We start from the raw sequence: 14,422 nt of genomic DNA on the forward strand, positions 1-14,422 counted from the left end.
TAAAAAGCGCACCAATTTTCTAATTTTTTCTTTTCTGTCATGTGTTGCTACTATGTAGGAAAACAGGGAATTTTTTCATGCGCCTCCCTCTCTCGGTTATCGTTGCAGGTTTTGTTTTTGAGCTAGTTTGCTCCCACGCATCTGTATACTACTGCTCGCGCATTGGCGTGTGCGCGTGGGCGGGTGGCAGTTTGGGTTTTGTTCTGTAGGCAGTTTTGGCTTATTGCGCTCGTAAAACTCATGGCTACCTCGTTACTAATTGCTCAAAGGGCGACCGCTTGTTTCCCACTCGTTTAATGCTCACAGGGGTGCACATAGGAACGATGCCACCGTGCATGTAGTTCCGTTGCTTTCTTTTTTGGAGACTCGTGACAACTAATTGCTTCTGGTTGGCGATAACATTAGCGGAAGTTTGTTGATGGGCACACAACCACACAGTTTTCTTGAGTGTGCGCATGTACGCAGTTCAATTACACTATGGATGTACATATTAGTGTAACAGCAGGAACATTTGATTCTTGCGACATATTCTTGTGTGCGCATTTTCAAAGCCTTAAACTATCTGTATAACAATGCATCAACTTTTTCATTCTTATAAGTTTATTTTCTTTTTTATTGTTGTCATTCATGAATGAAGAGTACGTATATACCAATGCAAAATATTTTTTCTCACTTTACGGTCACCCTGAAAAATGACGGTAAGTTTTTTTCGAAATAAGTCCCTAAGAACAATTGGAATCTGCAATAAAAGAAGATCGACCCCGGGCGGTCACAGATGGCGAAAAAAATCGACCCTCAAATTGTTATTGATTGCACAGTAATAACAAGCTTTGCCAAATGGCTACAGATTACAGCTGTACTACTCCGTGTTCCAAAAACACCAATTTTCCTGCTCCGAAGCTGCTCCAAAATGCTGGTGTGGCTTCTCCTAAACTGTTCCGCCATGACATTTTTTCTGCTACAAAAATTGCTCCAAATCCTAAACTGGCTGAGCCACCACTATACTTGTCTTCCTTTCACAATTCAACACTGCTGATTACTGAGCATTTACTGCTTTAATGGCAGTGTGCATTCAACCTTTACCCTTGCCTGTGGCTGCCTTGTGGTTTACCCGTCCTTGTGAGACAGCTGTGGGCCTGTTTGTTTTTTCTTTTCTGCAGGTACGTGCGGGCAGAAGTTCTTGCAGGATTTGTCAATGGCCTTTTCCTCCTCTTTATCGCATTCTTCATCTTCTCTGAGGCCGTTGAGGTGAGACTGCTTTCATTGGCCATCAATGATTACACCAGTGAACTTAGTGCTGTACACTCCCTGTGAAGGCTTGTGTTCTCTCTGTGTTCTTTATTTTTGCAGTGTGGAATGAATAGTGTGAAGCTTTTGTGCCTTCTGGCAACAGTGTCTTTTGCAGGTCTTCACAAATCCTGATTTACGGGTCTCTACAAATCCGCACATTTTCATGTTTTCCATTCATTGGGTACACATTAAAGAACCACAGGTGGTCAAAATTATTCTGGAGTCCCGCACTTCGGTGTGCCTCATAATGAAATCTTGGTTTTGGCATGTATAACTCCAGAATTTAATTTAGCCACACCGCTAAACTAGCTACCTATGACAGCCTGCGTATGTACTTCAGATGTCTGCGCAGAAGCGGTCTAAATGTTTCTTTAGTGCATGTTTGTAGCTGGTTCCAAACTCTAATGATGGGGATAAAGAATCATTGTGCAAGCTTATGTCTTTTAACTTAATGTCACTGCTGCTGCAAAGCTGTGTTCTGTGTTCGATGTCTTAAGCTGTATTATTGCACTAAAACTGATCTTATAGGGGGCAGTGCTTCATTTCTTCTGCACGCAACGTGCCCTTTCTACGAGGATCCCCACCAAAATATTCTGCGATTACTTGAGTAAGAGGATGCATGTGGTGTGTACATGGTGTACATGTGTGATCAGAAGCGATGTGTTCTGAAACTGTTGACACGGATGTGAGCATTTCAGTGCATGTACATTGTAGTAAGATTAGTCGATGCTCAGAACCTGTCCTGGGCACTTGACATTTTACGTCTTGTTTTCTGTGGCGCTGTTAAATTCGTAATCCTTAAACACAGTTCCACAAAAAGGACAATGAGATCATTTGTTTACATTTATTTCTGACCATGGATCATAAAATTTTAGACAGGATCAGTGTAATTGTGTTAATATTTAATTTGTATAGTAACTAATTAACTAGTTCATTTGCTGATGAACTATCCACAATTGAAAATTCAATCCCATATATCAAGAACCCTACTACTATAGACTATGCTTAAATCAAAATTTTAAGGTATCAAACAGTGTAGCAAATATGATGCATTGAGCATTGCAAATAGGAGACTGGTTCACAGGAAGGTGGGAATTATTAACAGTAGTAGAACAAGGAATTTCGCTGGAGCTAACATTTCAACTTGTCTTTGTCAGTTGCTGCCCCTAGGAAAACAAGTTTGTTGTCGAAACATCAGCTTCAGTGACATTCCTTGTTCTGCCACTGTTAATCATGTTGGGCATTATTACAAGGTTAACACATTAACATAAGGGACTGGAGCTTCATTAAGACAAGGTGCATTTGTCTTTCTTCCTGGTCCTCTCTTGTTTTCAATTTTTATTGCTACTGGTAAAAATATCGTTACCCAAACGAGGGATTAAAACTGGAGATTATAAACAAAATATTGACATGTGTACTTATCTTTATCGGGCGACCAGGTTTGGCCGCCTGACAAATGTTATCGTGCAGCGCAGGACGCGCCTGCATGTAAAAGAAGTTTCTGGAAAGTTATCGAATCTTCTATCCGCTGTTTGTTGTTGCCGAACTTTGTGTTATCTGATTTCATCGCTTGACACGAATGGTGTAGAGCTTTGTAAAAGGCATGCGGGTCCCAACGATTAATCTGGAACATTCGATGACTGCTGTATAAAAGCCGACGCGCTTGACCCGCTGATCAGATTTTTCGACGATCGCCGACTGTGTTCGCCACTATCGTTGTGCTATAAGTGTAGCCTGTTTTGTGGGCACAGGTTCGCCCAATAAAAGTTAGTTTTGTTGTTCACAGTATTGCTACTGTGTTATTCAACGTCACCACCACGTGACAATATATTTACAATGGATAATGCAGCACTGGCCAGTTCAGCCGACAGCTCGAGAGCCAGAGAGCGTTCTTTCTCTTCTTTTCTCGAGTGATGGCACCCATGCGCCTCGTTCAAACAATCAAATACTACACATGTGTAGCATAATCCCCCAGTGGCAGAAGCGACGTCCCGGGGCATCTAAATGTCATGACTGGGACGGTGATACTGTTTGAGTCATGTAACGTGCACAATATCACTGGACTGGCAAGCAGACGGGGCGGGGCGTCAAGGGCGCTCTCGTAGGTGACGGGAGTCACGGCACAAAGCACTCGGTATGGTCCTGTGTAACGAGACAGCACTTTTTCTCACAGGCTGACCTGACGCGACGGAGACCATAGAAGCACCAAAGAGAGACATGCACCAGGGAAGTGCATGTCTCGGTGTCGCCGGTCGTACAAATTCCTTTGACTCTCTTCGGATTTCAGAACGCGGTCATGGGCAATTTTCCTTGCATGGGCACAGCGGGCGATGGCATTAAAGGGCCCTGAAACGGTTCGGACAAATTTTGTAGATGTGTAGGGTACAGCTTAAGTAGAACATTCGCACCACACTTTAAGTGAAGCGCTACGTATTAATGGAGCTACAAGCGATAAGAAGTTGCCCTCCTCCCTAGCCATGCTTTTCCTCCCAAACTCGTTCGCCGAGCAAGCGGGGCTAAGCTCCGCCTTCACTGGTTCTGCGTCGCGATGCGACATCACATCGTCCACTTCCGGTTGTTTTGGAGCCCGCCCCCGCCCGCGCGAGACCTCTCCGCTAGCCGCTTGGCCGTCGACCCCAAGTGAGAGCTATCGAAGCAGCGTGCATTGCAAGCATTCTGTCGTAGCGCCGAACGTGTCTGGTATTCCGGTAACCACAGGCAAGCTGGTCATTTCGCCAAATGACTGGAGGCATAAACTCAAGCTGATGTAGGAACTTTAGCACAGACGTACGTGAGCGGGCTGATCGGTCTGCACGGTCCAGACACTTGTTGGCGCAACGCTTAACCAGCCAAACAAAGCGCTAATATTGGTCTAACCAAGTGTAAAACATTTTAAACATTTATAAAAACAACGTGTTGATGATTACACTCCTGCGAAAAATACACACCAGCAACAAAGAAGAATACACTTCGTTGCTACTACTGTGTATGGTTGAGCTCTGTGCCACCAGGTGGCTGCACCGTACAGACCATTCACATTTGCCCTTCTGCTCATCTCATGGCTCATCCCATTACGGCACAGCCGAGCGGCCAGACCCTGCCTCCTTGCGCTTACGTTTGCCCTGACACCGAACTCGCGAAACGCTATTGCATTAGTAATCTTCCGGGGTAAAGTGACGGCCACAAACAAGCAAATCCTGGCGCCGATCGGATAGCGGCACTTCGATGCGCAGCAGCCAGTTCGCCCGTATGCTGCCTTGCATTAGGGACACGATGTCGCAGCTTGACATTTTGCCACTCACTACATTTGCAGTCCACAAGGCAACAAAGTCGAATCATAGTGCTCGTGAAAAGACTGAGACCGACTCTGAGTGTGGAGCTCTCGTCAAAATGGAGTACATTGTAACACAAGCAGACGACACTTGCTGTTTTCCGGAAGTGCCTAAGTGTACTGAAAAATTGTTCTTGTGCATTCTCTTTATGTTACTTTCTTTTTATAAAAACAAATGAACTAACATTCCAAGTATTACAAACATCATTGGTTTACCATAAAGTTGGAAAAATTATCAATCACGCGCCCTGGTCAGCCAATCGGATAGCTCGCCCCACTGACGTCACATGGGTGATTTCTGTCATATGGGTAGGGGCAGCTTAAAATTCCACCGAGCGGTGTGCTGCGATCGGCAGTGATGTGCCTTTTTAAAACCTTATAATAAATTACACGCTTTACGCGGAGCACTTAAATGTGTCAATTAATGATCAAAAGGACCTACTCTAACGACTCAGTACGTTTGTAGAAAATCGTCAAAAGCGTTTCAGGGTGCGTATTTAAGTGCGTATTCACAGGTCGGTGCCGTGTGAACAGGGAGAGTTGTACCAAGGGGCAGTGCTGGTTTTCGGCCGAACAAAAGGAAAAATTGGAAATAACCGGCTGTGTTGTGGCACGAGGAATTATAAGCAAATGCGAAAAACGGTAGAACGAGGTCCCAGTCAGTGTGGTCTGAAGAGACATATTCCGCGAGCATGTCTGTGAGAGTGCGATTGAGACGCTCCATGGGACTGTTTGTTTGCAGATGGTATGACGTGGAAAGCTTGTGCCTCATGGCACAGCACTGCTGGATGTCCGCAATAACTTTTGATAGGAATGTCCGGCCACGGTCTGTGAGAAGTTGTCGCGGAGCTCCATGTAATAAGATCATGGCGCATAGAAGAAAATCGGCGACATCTGTGGCGCAGCTTGTAGGAAGCGCTCGCGTGATGGCGTAGCGCGTGGTGTAATCCATGGCCACAGCGATCCACCTGTTCCCAGAGGTAGAAAAGGAAAAAGGCCAAGTAAGTCCAAACCAACCCACAAGAATGGTTCTGCAGGAATGTTGAGTGGTTGAAGGTACCCAGCAGGGAGCGCCGATGGTGTCTTACGTCGCTGGCATTTCTCACATGCAGCTACATATCTTCGAACGGAGCGAGCAAGCCCTGGTAAAAAGAAGCGTCGGCGGATCCGGTCGTGGGTACGTGACACACCCAGGTGACCGGCAGTGGGAGGTCATGAAGTTCATAGAGAACAGCCAAGCGAAGGTGTTTAGGGATCACAAGGAGTAATGCAGGGCCGTCAGGGTGAACGCTGTGGCGGTAGAGTACGCCATCTTGAAGTGTGAATAAGCGAAGGGAACTGTCGGCAAGTGCGGAATCCAGGCGGTCAATGATGATACGCAAGGACGGGTCATGGCGCTTCTCGTCATCGACATGGAGCAGTGGAAAAACAGAGAACACAGGCGTCGGTGTCAGTATCAAACGTAGAGGTTGCGTCTTCGACTGGGTAGCGAGAGAGGCAATCTGCATCCTGGTGTTGGCGTCTCAACTTGTAAGTCACTGTGTAGGGGTATTCTTGTAGTCGGAGGGCCCAACGACTGAGCCGACCAGTAGGATCCTTGAGCAATGAAAGCCAGCAGAGCGCATGATGGTCCGTGATTACTGAGAAGGGCTTGCCATATAAATATGAGTGAAACTTTGAAACAGCCCAGACGAGAGCAAGACATTCGCACTCGGTAATCGAATAGTTGCATTCTGCAGTTGTCAGGAGCCGGCTAGCGTAGGCTATAACGCGGTCGTGTCTGTGTTGGCGTTGCGATAAGACGGCGCTGATCCCATAACCATTGGCATCGGTTCAGACCTCTGTAGGTGCGGATGGGTCAAAGTGGGCCAAGACCGGTGCATTGGTGAGAATCGTGATAAGGCGTGAAAGTGCGGCAGCCTGAGGGGAACCCCAAGTAAAAGGTACGTCTTTCTTCAGACGTTCAGTGACTGGTCGAGCGATTGCTGCAAAATCTTTCACAAACCGTTGAAAATAAGAACAGAGCTCCACAAAGCTCTGGACGTCTGACAGATTCAGGTACAGGAAAAGCCGTTACTGCTCGAACCTTCTCCGGGTCGGGCTGTACTCCGGAAGCACCAACGAGATGGCCTAGCACTGTAATCCGTCGGCCCCCAAAGTGGCACTTCGATGAGTTTAACTGAAGCCCAGCCTTGCGGAAGACGTCAAGAATAGCTGCAATGTGCTCAAGGTGCATCTCAAATGTAGGAGAGAACACAAGGACGTCATCGAGGTAACAAAGAAAAGTTGACCGTTTGAAGCATTGAAGCAGAGAGTCTATCATCCATTCGAACATGGCAGGGGCATTGCATAAACTGAACGGCATAACCTTAATTGGTAAAGGCCATCTGGAGTGACAAAAGGGGTCTTGGTAAATCTGCCAATAACCAGATCGAAGGTCAATGGACGAAAAGTATTTGGCACCATGAAGACAGTCAAGAGTGTCGTTGATTCGTGGTAAAGGGTAAACATCCTTTTTAGTAATATTGTTTAGGTGGTGGTAATCAACGCAGAAACAACACGTGCCATCTTTCTTTTTGACGAGCACGCCCGACGACGCCCAAGGACTCGACGAGGGCTCAACACTGCCTCTGGCGAGCATCGTGGTTACTTCCTGCTGAATAACTTGCCGCTCTGCCATGGACACTGTTAGAGTTTGAGGACGATCCCACCGCTGTCAACCAGAAGTTGGATCTGGAGGACAATTCCAATTGCTGTCCCCCAGATATTAGACCTTGCCGTTGAGTGCGGGAGTTCGCCAAGGTTGAGGAGGACTTTGAGATGAAAACTGGAGGTTTATTTATATTATTTACAGTGAGAGTACAAAGAAATTAACAGTCATAAAGTCATTACGGGCCGGCAGTAACTCGGATGCTGCAGCCCGTGGCAAGAAGCTCAAAAGAGATCAATGAAGGAATGCTCTTTTGCTGCTCCCGGTCTCTGGCTTTTAACCCTCTCGGTGTCTTGAAGTCACGTCACGTTTGGCCAGTCGGCGAGCCCGCTCAGGTGGCGTCATTTTTGGCCAACTGGCGATCCTGCTCAGATGGCGTCATTTTTGGCCAATCGGCGAGCCCGCTCAGGTGGCTTCATTTTCGGCCAATGGTAGGCGCCCGTGCGATTGTGTCACACCCGGCGCAGAGGGTCGCTCCTTGGGCCCCAATTGTCCGAGGGCTTAATTCTCTCTGCAGTATTGCCTTCCTGGCTTGCAACTGCCTTCACAAAGGTGGTTGGGGGGATTGCTGCCAGGCATTCACGGTGCATTACAGCCGTCTTGCCTTGGGACCCACGTTACCTGGAACCGTGCCAGGCTCCCGCTACACTTTCGGGAAGAGTCAAGTAGTGAATAGCTCCACCTGCGGTGCACGAGTTGGGGGACGCCAACTTGTTTGCACGTGCGGCACCTCGGGAACGGGGTAGGTGTGCTTCTGCGCTCCTTAATTAGCTGTGACGCGATTCGATGTGGTCTGGTGAACTCAAAGTAGGCTCGGGAAAAGGTCCTGTATCTAACAACACTCAATATGGTCAGCGGTGGATGGGAACAGCATCACCAGTGTTTAGCCGATGCTTAACAAGTGACGTCTGATAAAGGGGTTGATTGTCAGTGTCAAATATGTCGCGGTAGGAAAGCAAAAGGTGTATAGGGCGGCTGCTTGGTCAGGTGCGAGGTCCGGAGCAACCGTGAGATGTAATGGGCCGTCGAGGTTCAAGGTATCTTGCGGGTAATCGGGAGGATCTGGAGACACGTCGGCTGCAAAAGCAGTGACATGGTCGGCTGTCACTGACCAAAGCGTGGCCACCGCTATTCCTTCAGGTAACACTTGCTTCAGGATAGACAGTTGGGTGAGTTGGTACGGTAACATGATTTTGGCTTCTAGCGCAAAGTGAAACACGGACTCCTTTCTGTGTCTGTGTTCGCTCCTTTCTGTGTCTGTGTTTCACTTCGCGCTAGAAGCCAAAAACACTTGCTTCATCAAGCTAAAATTGATAACAGGGAGACACATCCAATTAGTGGCAAGGGTTACAACGGAGTGTGGCACAGAGATGTCATGCGCCAGGAGGACATCACTAATAGGCGCAACGGCATAGTTGCCATCAGGCACGGTTGCCGTTGAGGCCAATTCGACGAAGGTTAGGGCTTTTGGAAGTAAGCGAACAAACGCTCTCGTGCACAGGGTGTTCGGTTGTCCGGGGCAACCGTGTGAAAGAAGAGGAAGCTCGAGGCACAGCGTACCAGTGGCACAGTCGATGAGGGCAGAATGCGTTGTCAGAAAGTCGAGCCCGAAGATTAGGTCATGAGGGCAACTGGTCAGCACGTTGAACAGGACTGGAACGTGGCGGCCAGCAATTTCTATGCGAGCAGTGCACATACCCCTTACGGCAATAGTGGCGCCATTGGCAATGCGTATTGCTCGAGTGATGGCAGGCGTAAAAACTTTTTTGAGGCGACATCATAGTTTAGTGCTCATTATGGACAATTATCAATTAATTATCAACTATCAATTAATGCCGCTAAAGGAACACCATCTGCGTCTACTTCGATTAGGTTCGTGTCAGTGAGGAGCGTCAATGGAGGATTTGGACAGGACGAACAGGATGTAACACTACCTGTAAGAGCTGCATGGCCTAGTTTTTCATCCGGGAGGGTCCATAATTGGTCAGCGACAAATAGCGGCGTGGCTGGGACGGTGGGAACCGACAGCACTGAGGTGACGGCAAGCGAGCAGGATGACTGACATCGACGGATACGTCAGAGGTGGGAGGCATACGATGACGCAAGTAACGGCACGGGTCAGCATATGGGGGGGGGGGGGTGAGGAGACGTGGAAAAGGAGCTTGAATACGGTGACGTCCAGGAGGTGCAGCAGTGGCGAGCGACGTGGCCAATGTGGAGGCAACGGAAGCAAATGGGCTTGTCGTTCGGAGTCCTCCACTCGGTAGGGTTACAGTATCTGGAAGGGGAATACAGATTGCCGTGAGGCGTAGCAGTCGGCACCAGTCGCGTGTCAGGTCGGGAGACGGAGCAGGCAGCAGGAAAACCTAGGTTTGCAAATTCTTGCTGCACAGCTATCTGAATAAGAGAGATCGCTAGGGCTGGTTGGTCAATGGTGGGGTCAAGGGGACGTTGATAGAATGGTGCAGGACTTGTGGCCTCGAGCTCGCGGCGAACAATACATGTGACGTGCTCACTTAAAGGTGGTGAAGCGGTAAGTCGATGCAAGACAACGTCGCAGCTGTGCTAACGAGCTGGGAGAACTGTGGAATGACGTGGCGGCTTTTCGCTAGCTCAAAGCGGCGGCATTCCTTGAGACACATTTTTGAAGACTAACAAGTTTAACGCATCGTCCGCAACGTCTTTGAGTATGTGGCTGACGTTGTCAACCTCGGCCATTTTCTCGTCGACTTTCCGGCAAAGAGTGCGCACGTCTTGTATGTACAAGACATACGATTCAGTGGAAGACTGGACTTGGGTAGCAAGCTCTTTTCTAGCAGCCAGCTACCGACCGGTGAGATTTCCAAAGAGGTCGCTGAGCTTCTCCTTGAAAGCATTCCAGCTAGAGATCTCATCCTCGTGTGTCCGGAACCAGGCAGGAGGAGTTCCGCCCAAGTAAAATAGGACATTCGCTAGCATAATGGTAGGGTCCCAGCGGTTGTTTCGGCTAACACACTCATACAGGCTGAGCCAGTCTTCGACGTCCACATTATCTTGGCCGGAGAATATGCCAGGATCGCGCGGATTGGTAACAGTTATGTACATTGTTGTCGGGGTCACAGGAGTAGAAGGAGACAAGGTGTTGTCACCGGGAGCCATAGTGGAAAGCAGGATGGTGCGGCCGCTGTGGAGCTCCGTGGTGAGGACGGGGAACGGCATATATTTACAAGGGATAATGCAGTGCTCGCCAGTTCAGCCGACAGCTCGAGAGCCGCGTTCTTCCTCTTCTTTTCTCGAGTGATGGCGCCCACGCGCCTCGTTCAAACAATCAAATATTGCACACGTGTAGCTATATTAAACTGATTGATTGATTGTTCATAATATTACTAACCATTTTAAACGGAACAGCGCATACTTGACAGGGACAAGGAGGGAGACACGACACGGACAAGCGTTGTTTGTGTCATGTCTCCCTCCTTGTCCCTGTCAAAATACGCGCTGTTCTGTTTAAAATGGCTTACCAACTCACCCAAATGTCCGTTTTAATTAGTAACCAGCTCAGCTGACATGACTGTTCAAAGAGGCATGGCCGTGACTAAGCGATAGTGACTTCATGCAAAAGTGAGTTTTTTTTACAACTTCAGAAAGCTTGAAACACAACTACATGACTACATAGTTAAGTACATATGTGTAGTTTCCCGACATAAGCACAGCCATTACATAAAACCAGTACCGTATTTACTCGCATAATGATCACACTCTTTCATAAAAAATATTGACGCAAGTTCATGGGTGCGATCATTATGCGAGTTAAATTTCCCGCTAAAAGAAAAAAAAAATTTTTTTCATCCCGCGTTTGCTTTGGGATGACAACAGGTCAACAAACTGGTGGCTGCCGCTGTAACAGTGTGGGACACCAAAACAACAATGGCGACCGGCGGGGCAAGCCAAATGCACCGAACGAGATTTTGTTTTCTTCTCTATGAGTACACTATGTGCATTGAAACAGTTTCTTCCATATCAGTAATGAATAATATTGTTAATATTGGCAAGTTTGCGGCAGTAACATAGCCATGTCCACTTAGAAGGGACGGAAACGGAGATGGGCACGCTTAGCTGCCAGTGACATCGAAACACATGGCGGGCATGCTGTGGAAATTGCAGCATTTGTCTTCACTGCTATCCTAATATGGTACGTTTCCCTTAGGGTGGGCGAATATCTTAGCTGTGTTACAAGTGCCGCCGTATGAATAAGGTACACTTCTAATGTATCAGTGTAAACGTGACTACTATCGTTGCTGCTCACGATTTGTTGCGTGCCCACGAGTGCAGACGAGAAGAATAGAAAGGCGCCTTTTTTGTTGTTATTGACCACACCCATCATAAAGCCTACAAATAATAGAGCCAAGGCAAGTTTGATTGTAGCTTTTTTTCATGGAAGTGCGGAAAGTGATGAAAAGAATGAAATAGGGCATCTGCTTAAGAATGTTTGGAATGTTTCGTGCAGACCGCTTGGTATATCTTGAAGAGTCATTTGCATAGCATTCGACAGCATCACATGACATATCGCTGCGGCAAGTTCGGGGTGCGATCATTACACAGGAAAGAAAAAAGATTGAATTTTAACGACAAAATTCAGGGGTGCAATCATTACACGAGTGCAATCATTATGCAAGTAAATACGGTATTTCATTGACCCAATGCCTTCATGTAGTATTTATTTTCTCCAAGAACAATTACCAATTGGGATGCATTGCCTGAAAATTCTCATTGATTGCAATTGCCCTTTTGATGTATTCTTGTTGGCTATCTTGCTATTTTTTTGTGTCCTTTGTATATTTTTGGTGTGTTCACTTTTTGTTTATATGTGCTCATCTTGTAGCCCTCTCCTGTTTGGACATTCTATTTACAGTATTGTGAAAATAAATAAGAGAAAATCTCTCCCATAGATGTTTGCAATTTTGACTTAGGCTTGTGGGAAGCAGCACAAAAAGGTAGCCATCATAGCCACAGTTCATTTAGGCCTGTCATCCATGGTGCAGCCGACACCATGACCGCTCAGGTCAAGCATGCTAGCATGTTCTATTCTTGCGCTACCTGCACGTGAGCCCATCTTCTTCTCCTGCTTTCGAAGCAATAGTCGCGCTGCTACTGGGCTCCCCTCCTAATCCGAAGCACGACTGAAATGAAGTCCAATGGCAAAGTCCAGGTAAAGGGTGAAGATGGTGTCATCGTTGGTAGTGTCGGATTCATGCAATCCAAGAGAAAGGTACCAGGCAGCACCGGCAGCATAGGTTGTGAGCAAGGTGCAGCCACAGTGATACAGTAGTGCGAAATCATGACCTGCCACAGGTGCTCGTAAATGCCCGGACCTGTAGAAGTCGGAGCTCCAAAAGTAGACCGTCTGGCAGCCTAGAACTTGCGTGGAGATAACGCTAGTGTTAGTCACTCACAATGTACACGTAGAAGTGATGGTCAAGCTGAAGGAACCAGATGGCAGAACTGTTCCTATAAAACTTCAGTAGGCCATGCATCCGCAAAAGGTGTGAGCACAGAACATCGGAAGGCTTGCGTGCTGCTGTTTGTGGTGAAATCTGAAATGCCGGCAGCATTAGGGTTGCAGTGGTCGCTGAAGCCATCAGGAAGGTTGTGCTTGTGTCATTGCCGTGCCTGCAAGAGTGAAATTTGCACCTAGTGGAGCCGATGGGAGGCCCTCTGAATCGGTGATGAGTGAGATGCCCCTGAACAAAAAGCAGACAGCTTGTGAGAACGTCCAAGGAAGGAGAGTGGCGGGCCATAAAATAGCCAAAAGCGCTTACAATTGGCCCAGTGAATTCCTTGGAAATAGTCGTTGCACAGTGTGGGGAGCACACGCGCCCATCTTCCCCCGCGCCGTCGCGTCGAGCGCCGGCATAGACCGGGGAGAGGCGCACTGTGCCCTCTCCCGATTCTCCATCGCTCTCGCGACGCGCGCGCGCCCTTCCACCCCCACTCGCGGGCGGGTAGCTTACGGGCGAGGAGGACATTCCCCTCGCCCAGGTAAAAAGGTACAAAACAGCGCGACCGGGGGAGACTCTCTCTCTCTGAGGCCGGACCCCTAACCTGCCGGACTGGAGTACCTGCTGCAACCCGTGAGTGACCACGTTGCCTGACTATCCCGGGCAACGAGGCCAGCCTATTTATTACTATTACAGAGAGGACACCCCTCTGCCAGTGTTCTTTATTGCCAGTAGCAATAAACGTTGTTACCGTTGACGCCGCTGTTTGCCTTATTCGTCCGAACCCGGCGTAGCCGCGATTCCCGCGCTACGGGTTGGGAGTACCACGGAGCGACTGCGTGGGGCTAGATCCGGAGCTCGCCTTCAGCCCTAGCCGCACGCAGAGTGGAACCCCCACAACAGCTGCCTCTGAGCTGGGGAGGATGCTCATGGACAAAGTAGAGGTCTGATGCTTAAGCTGGCGCGTGCTGACAATGAGCACGGATGGATGCAGGCAATGTGGAATAGATGCGGAATAATGGCTGGTTCAAATGGCGAGAGTGATTGTGCCCAGGCGCTCGAGGTGGCATAGTGAGCTAGGACAACTACTGACAAGTCGTCGTAGAAGTTGGAGCCGGAGGAGGGCAAACGGAGCCTGGAACCTTGTTGAGAAGGAAGTGGTGTCCAACTGGATGAACCAGAGGTCCCGCATGTCAGTGTAAGATTGCCGGACACCCTACAGCCGCGGGCCGTCTGTTGGACTGCGTGAAGCCACAACACTCGCCTTGGTAGGGTCAGTGCGCTGATGCCGGCATGGCTGGGCTCAGTCATACATGTCACCAACTTGTAGGTTGATGCTAGCATAGCTGGGCTTATCATGTCTGGGTCACCAATAGATGTCTCTCCCATAGATGTTTGCAGTTCTTGACTTAGGCTTCTGGGAAGCACCACGAAGAGGTAGCCGTCATAGCCGTGGTTTATTTAGGCCGGCGAGCCATCGTGCAGTAGGATCTCAGGAGTAGCCGACACCACATCCGCTCGGGTCGTAGAATAGCTGAAAGCGCTTGCGTGCTCTATTCTCATGCTATCTGCACGTGAGTCCATATTCTTCTTCACCTTTTTGGAGGTGATAGT

At 48.4% G+C, this 14,422-nt stretch overlaps 1 protein-coding gene across 2 annotated transcripts in view; it reads left to right on the top strand.

The window, feature by feature from the left end:
• ZnT86D (zinc transporter 86D) overlaps positions 1-14,422 on the top strand; it is a 103,944-nt gene that overhangs the window by 23,917 nt on the left and 65,605 nt on the right. For both annotated transcript variants that reach the window (XM_070525335.1, XM_065452536.2), the window contains exon 4: positions 1,161-1,248. In XM_070525335.1, coding sequence (XP_070381436.1) covers positions 1,161-1,248 — 88 coding nt within the window. The remainder of the gene's footprint in view (positions 1-1,160; positions 1,249-14,422) is intronic.

This window comes from Dermacentor albipictus, chromosome 9, assembly GCF_038994185.2.
Source record: "Dermacentor albipictus isolate Rhodes 1998 colony chromosome 9, USDA_Dalb.pri_finalv2, whole genome shotgun sequence".
NCBI lineage: Eukaryota > Metazoa > Arthropoda > Arachnida > Ixodida > Ixodidae > Dermacentor > Dermacentor albipictus.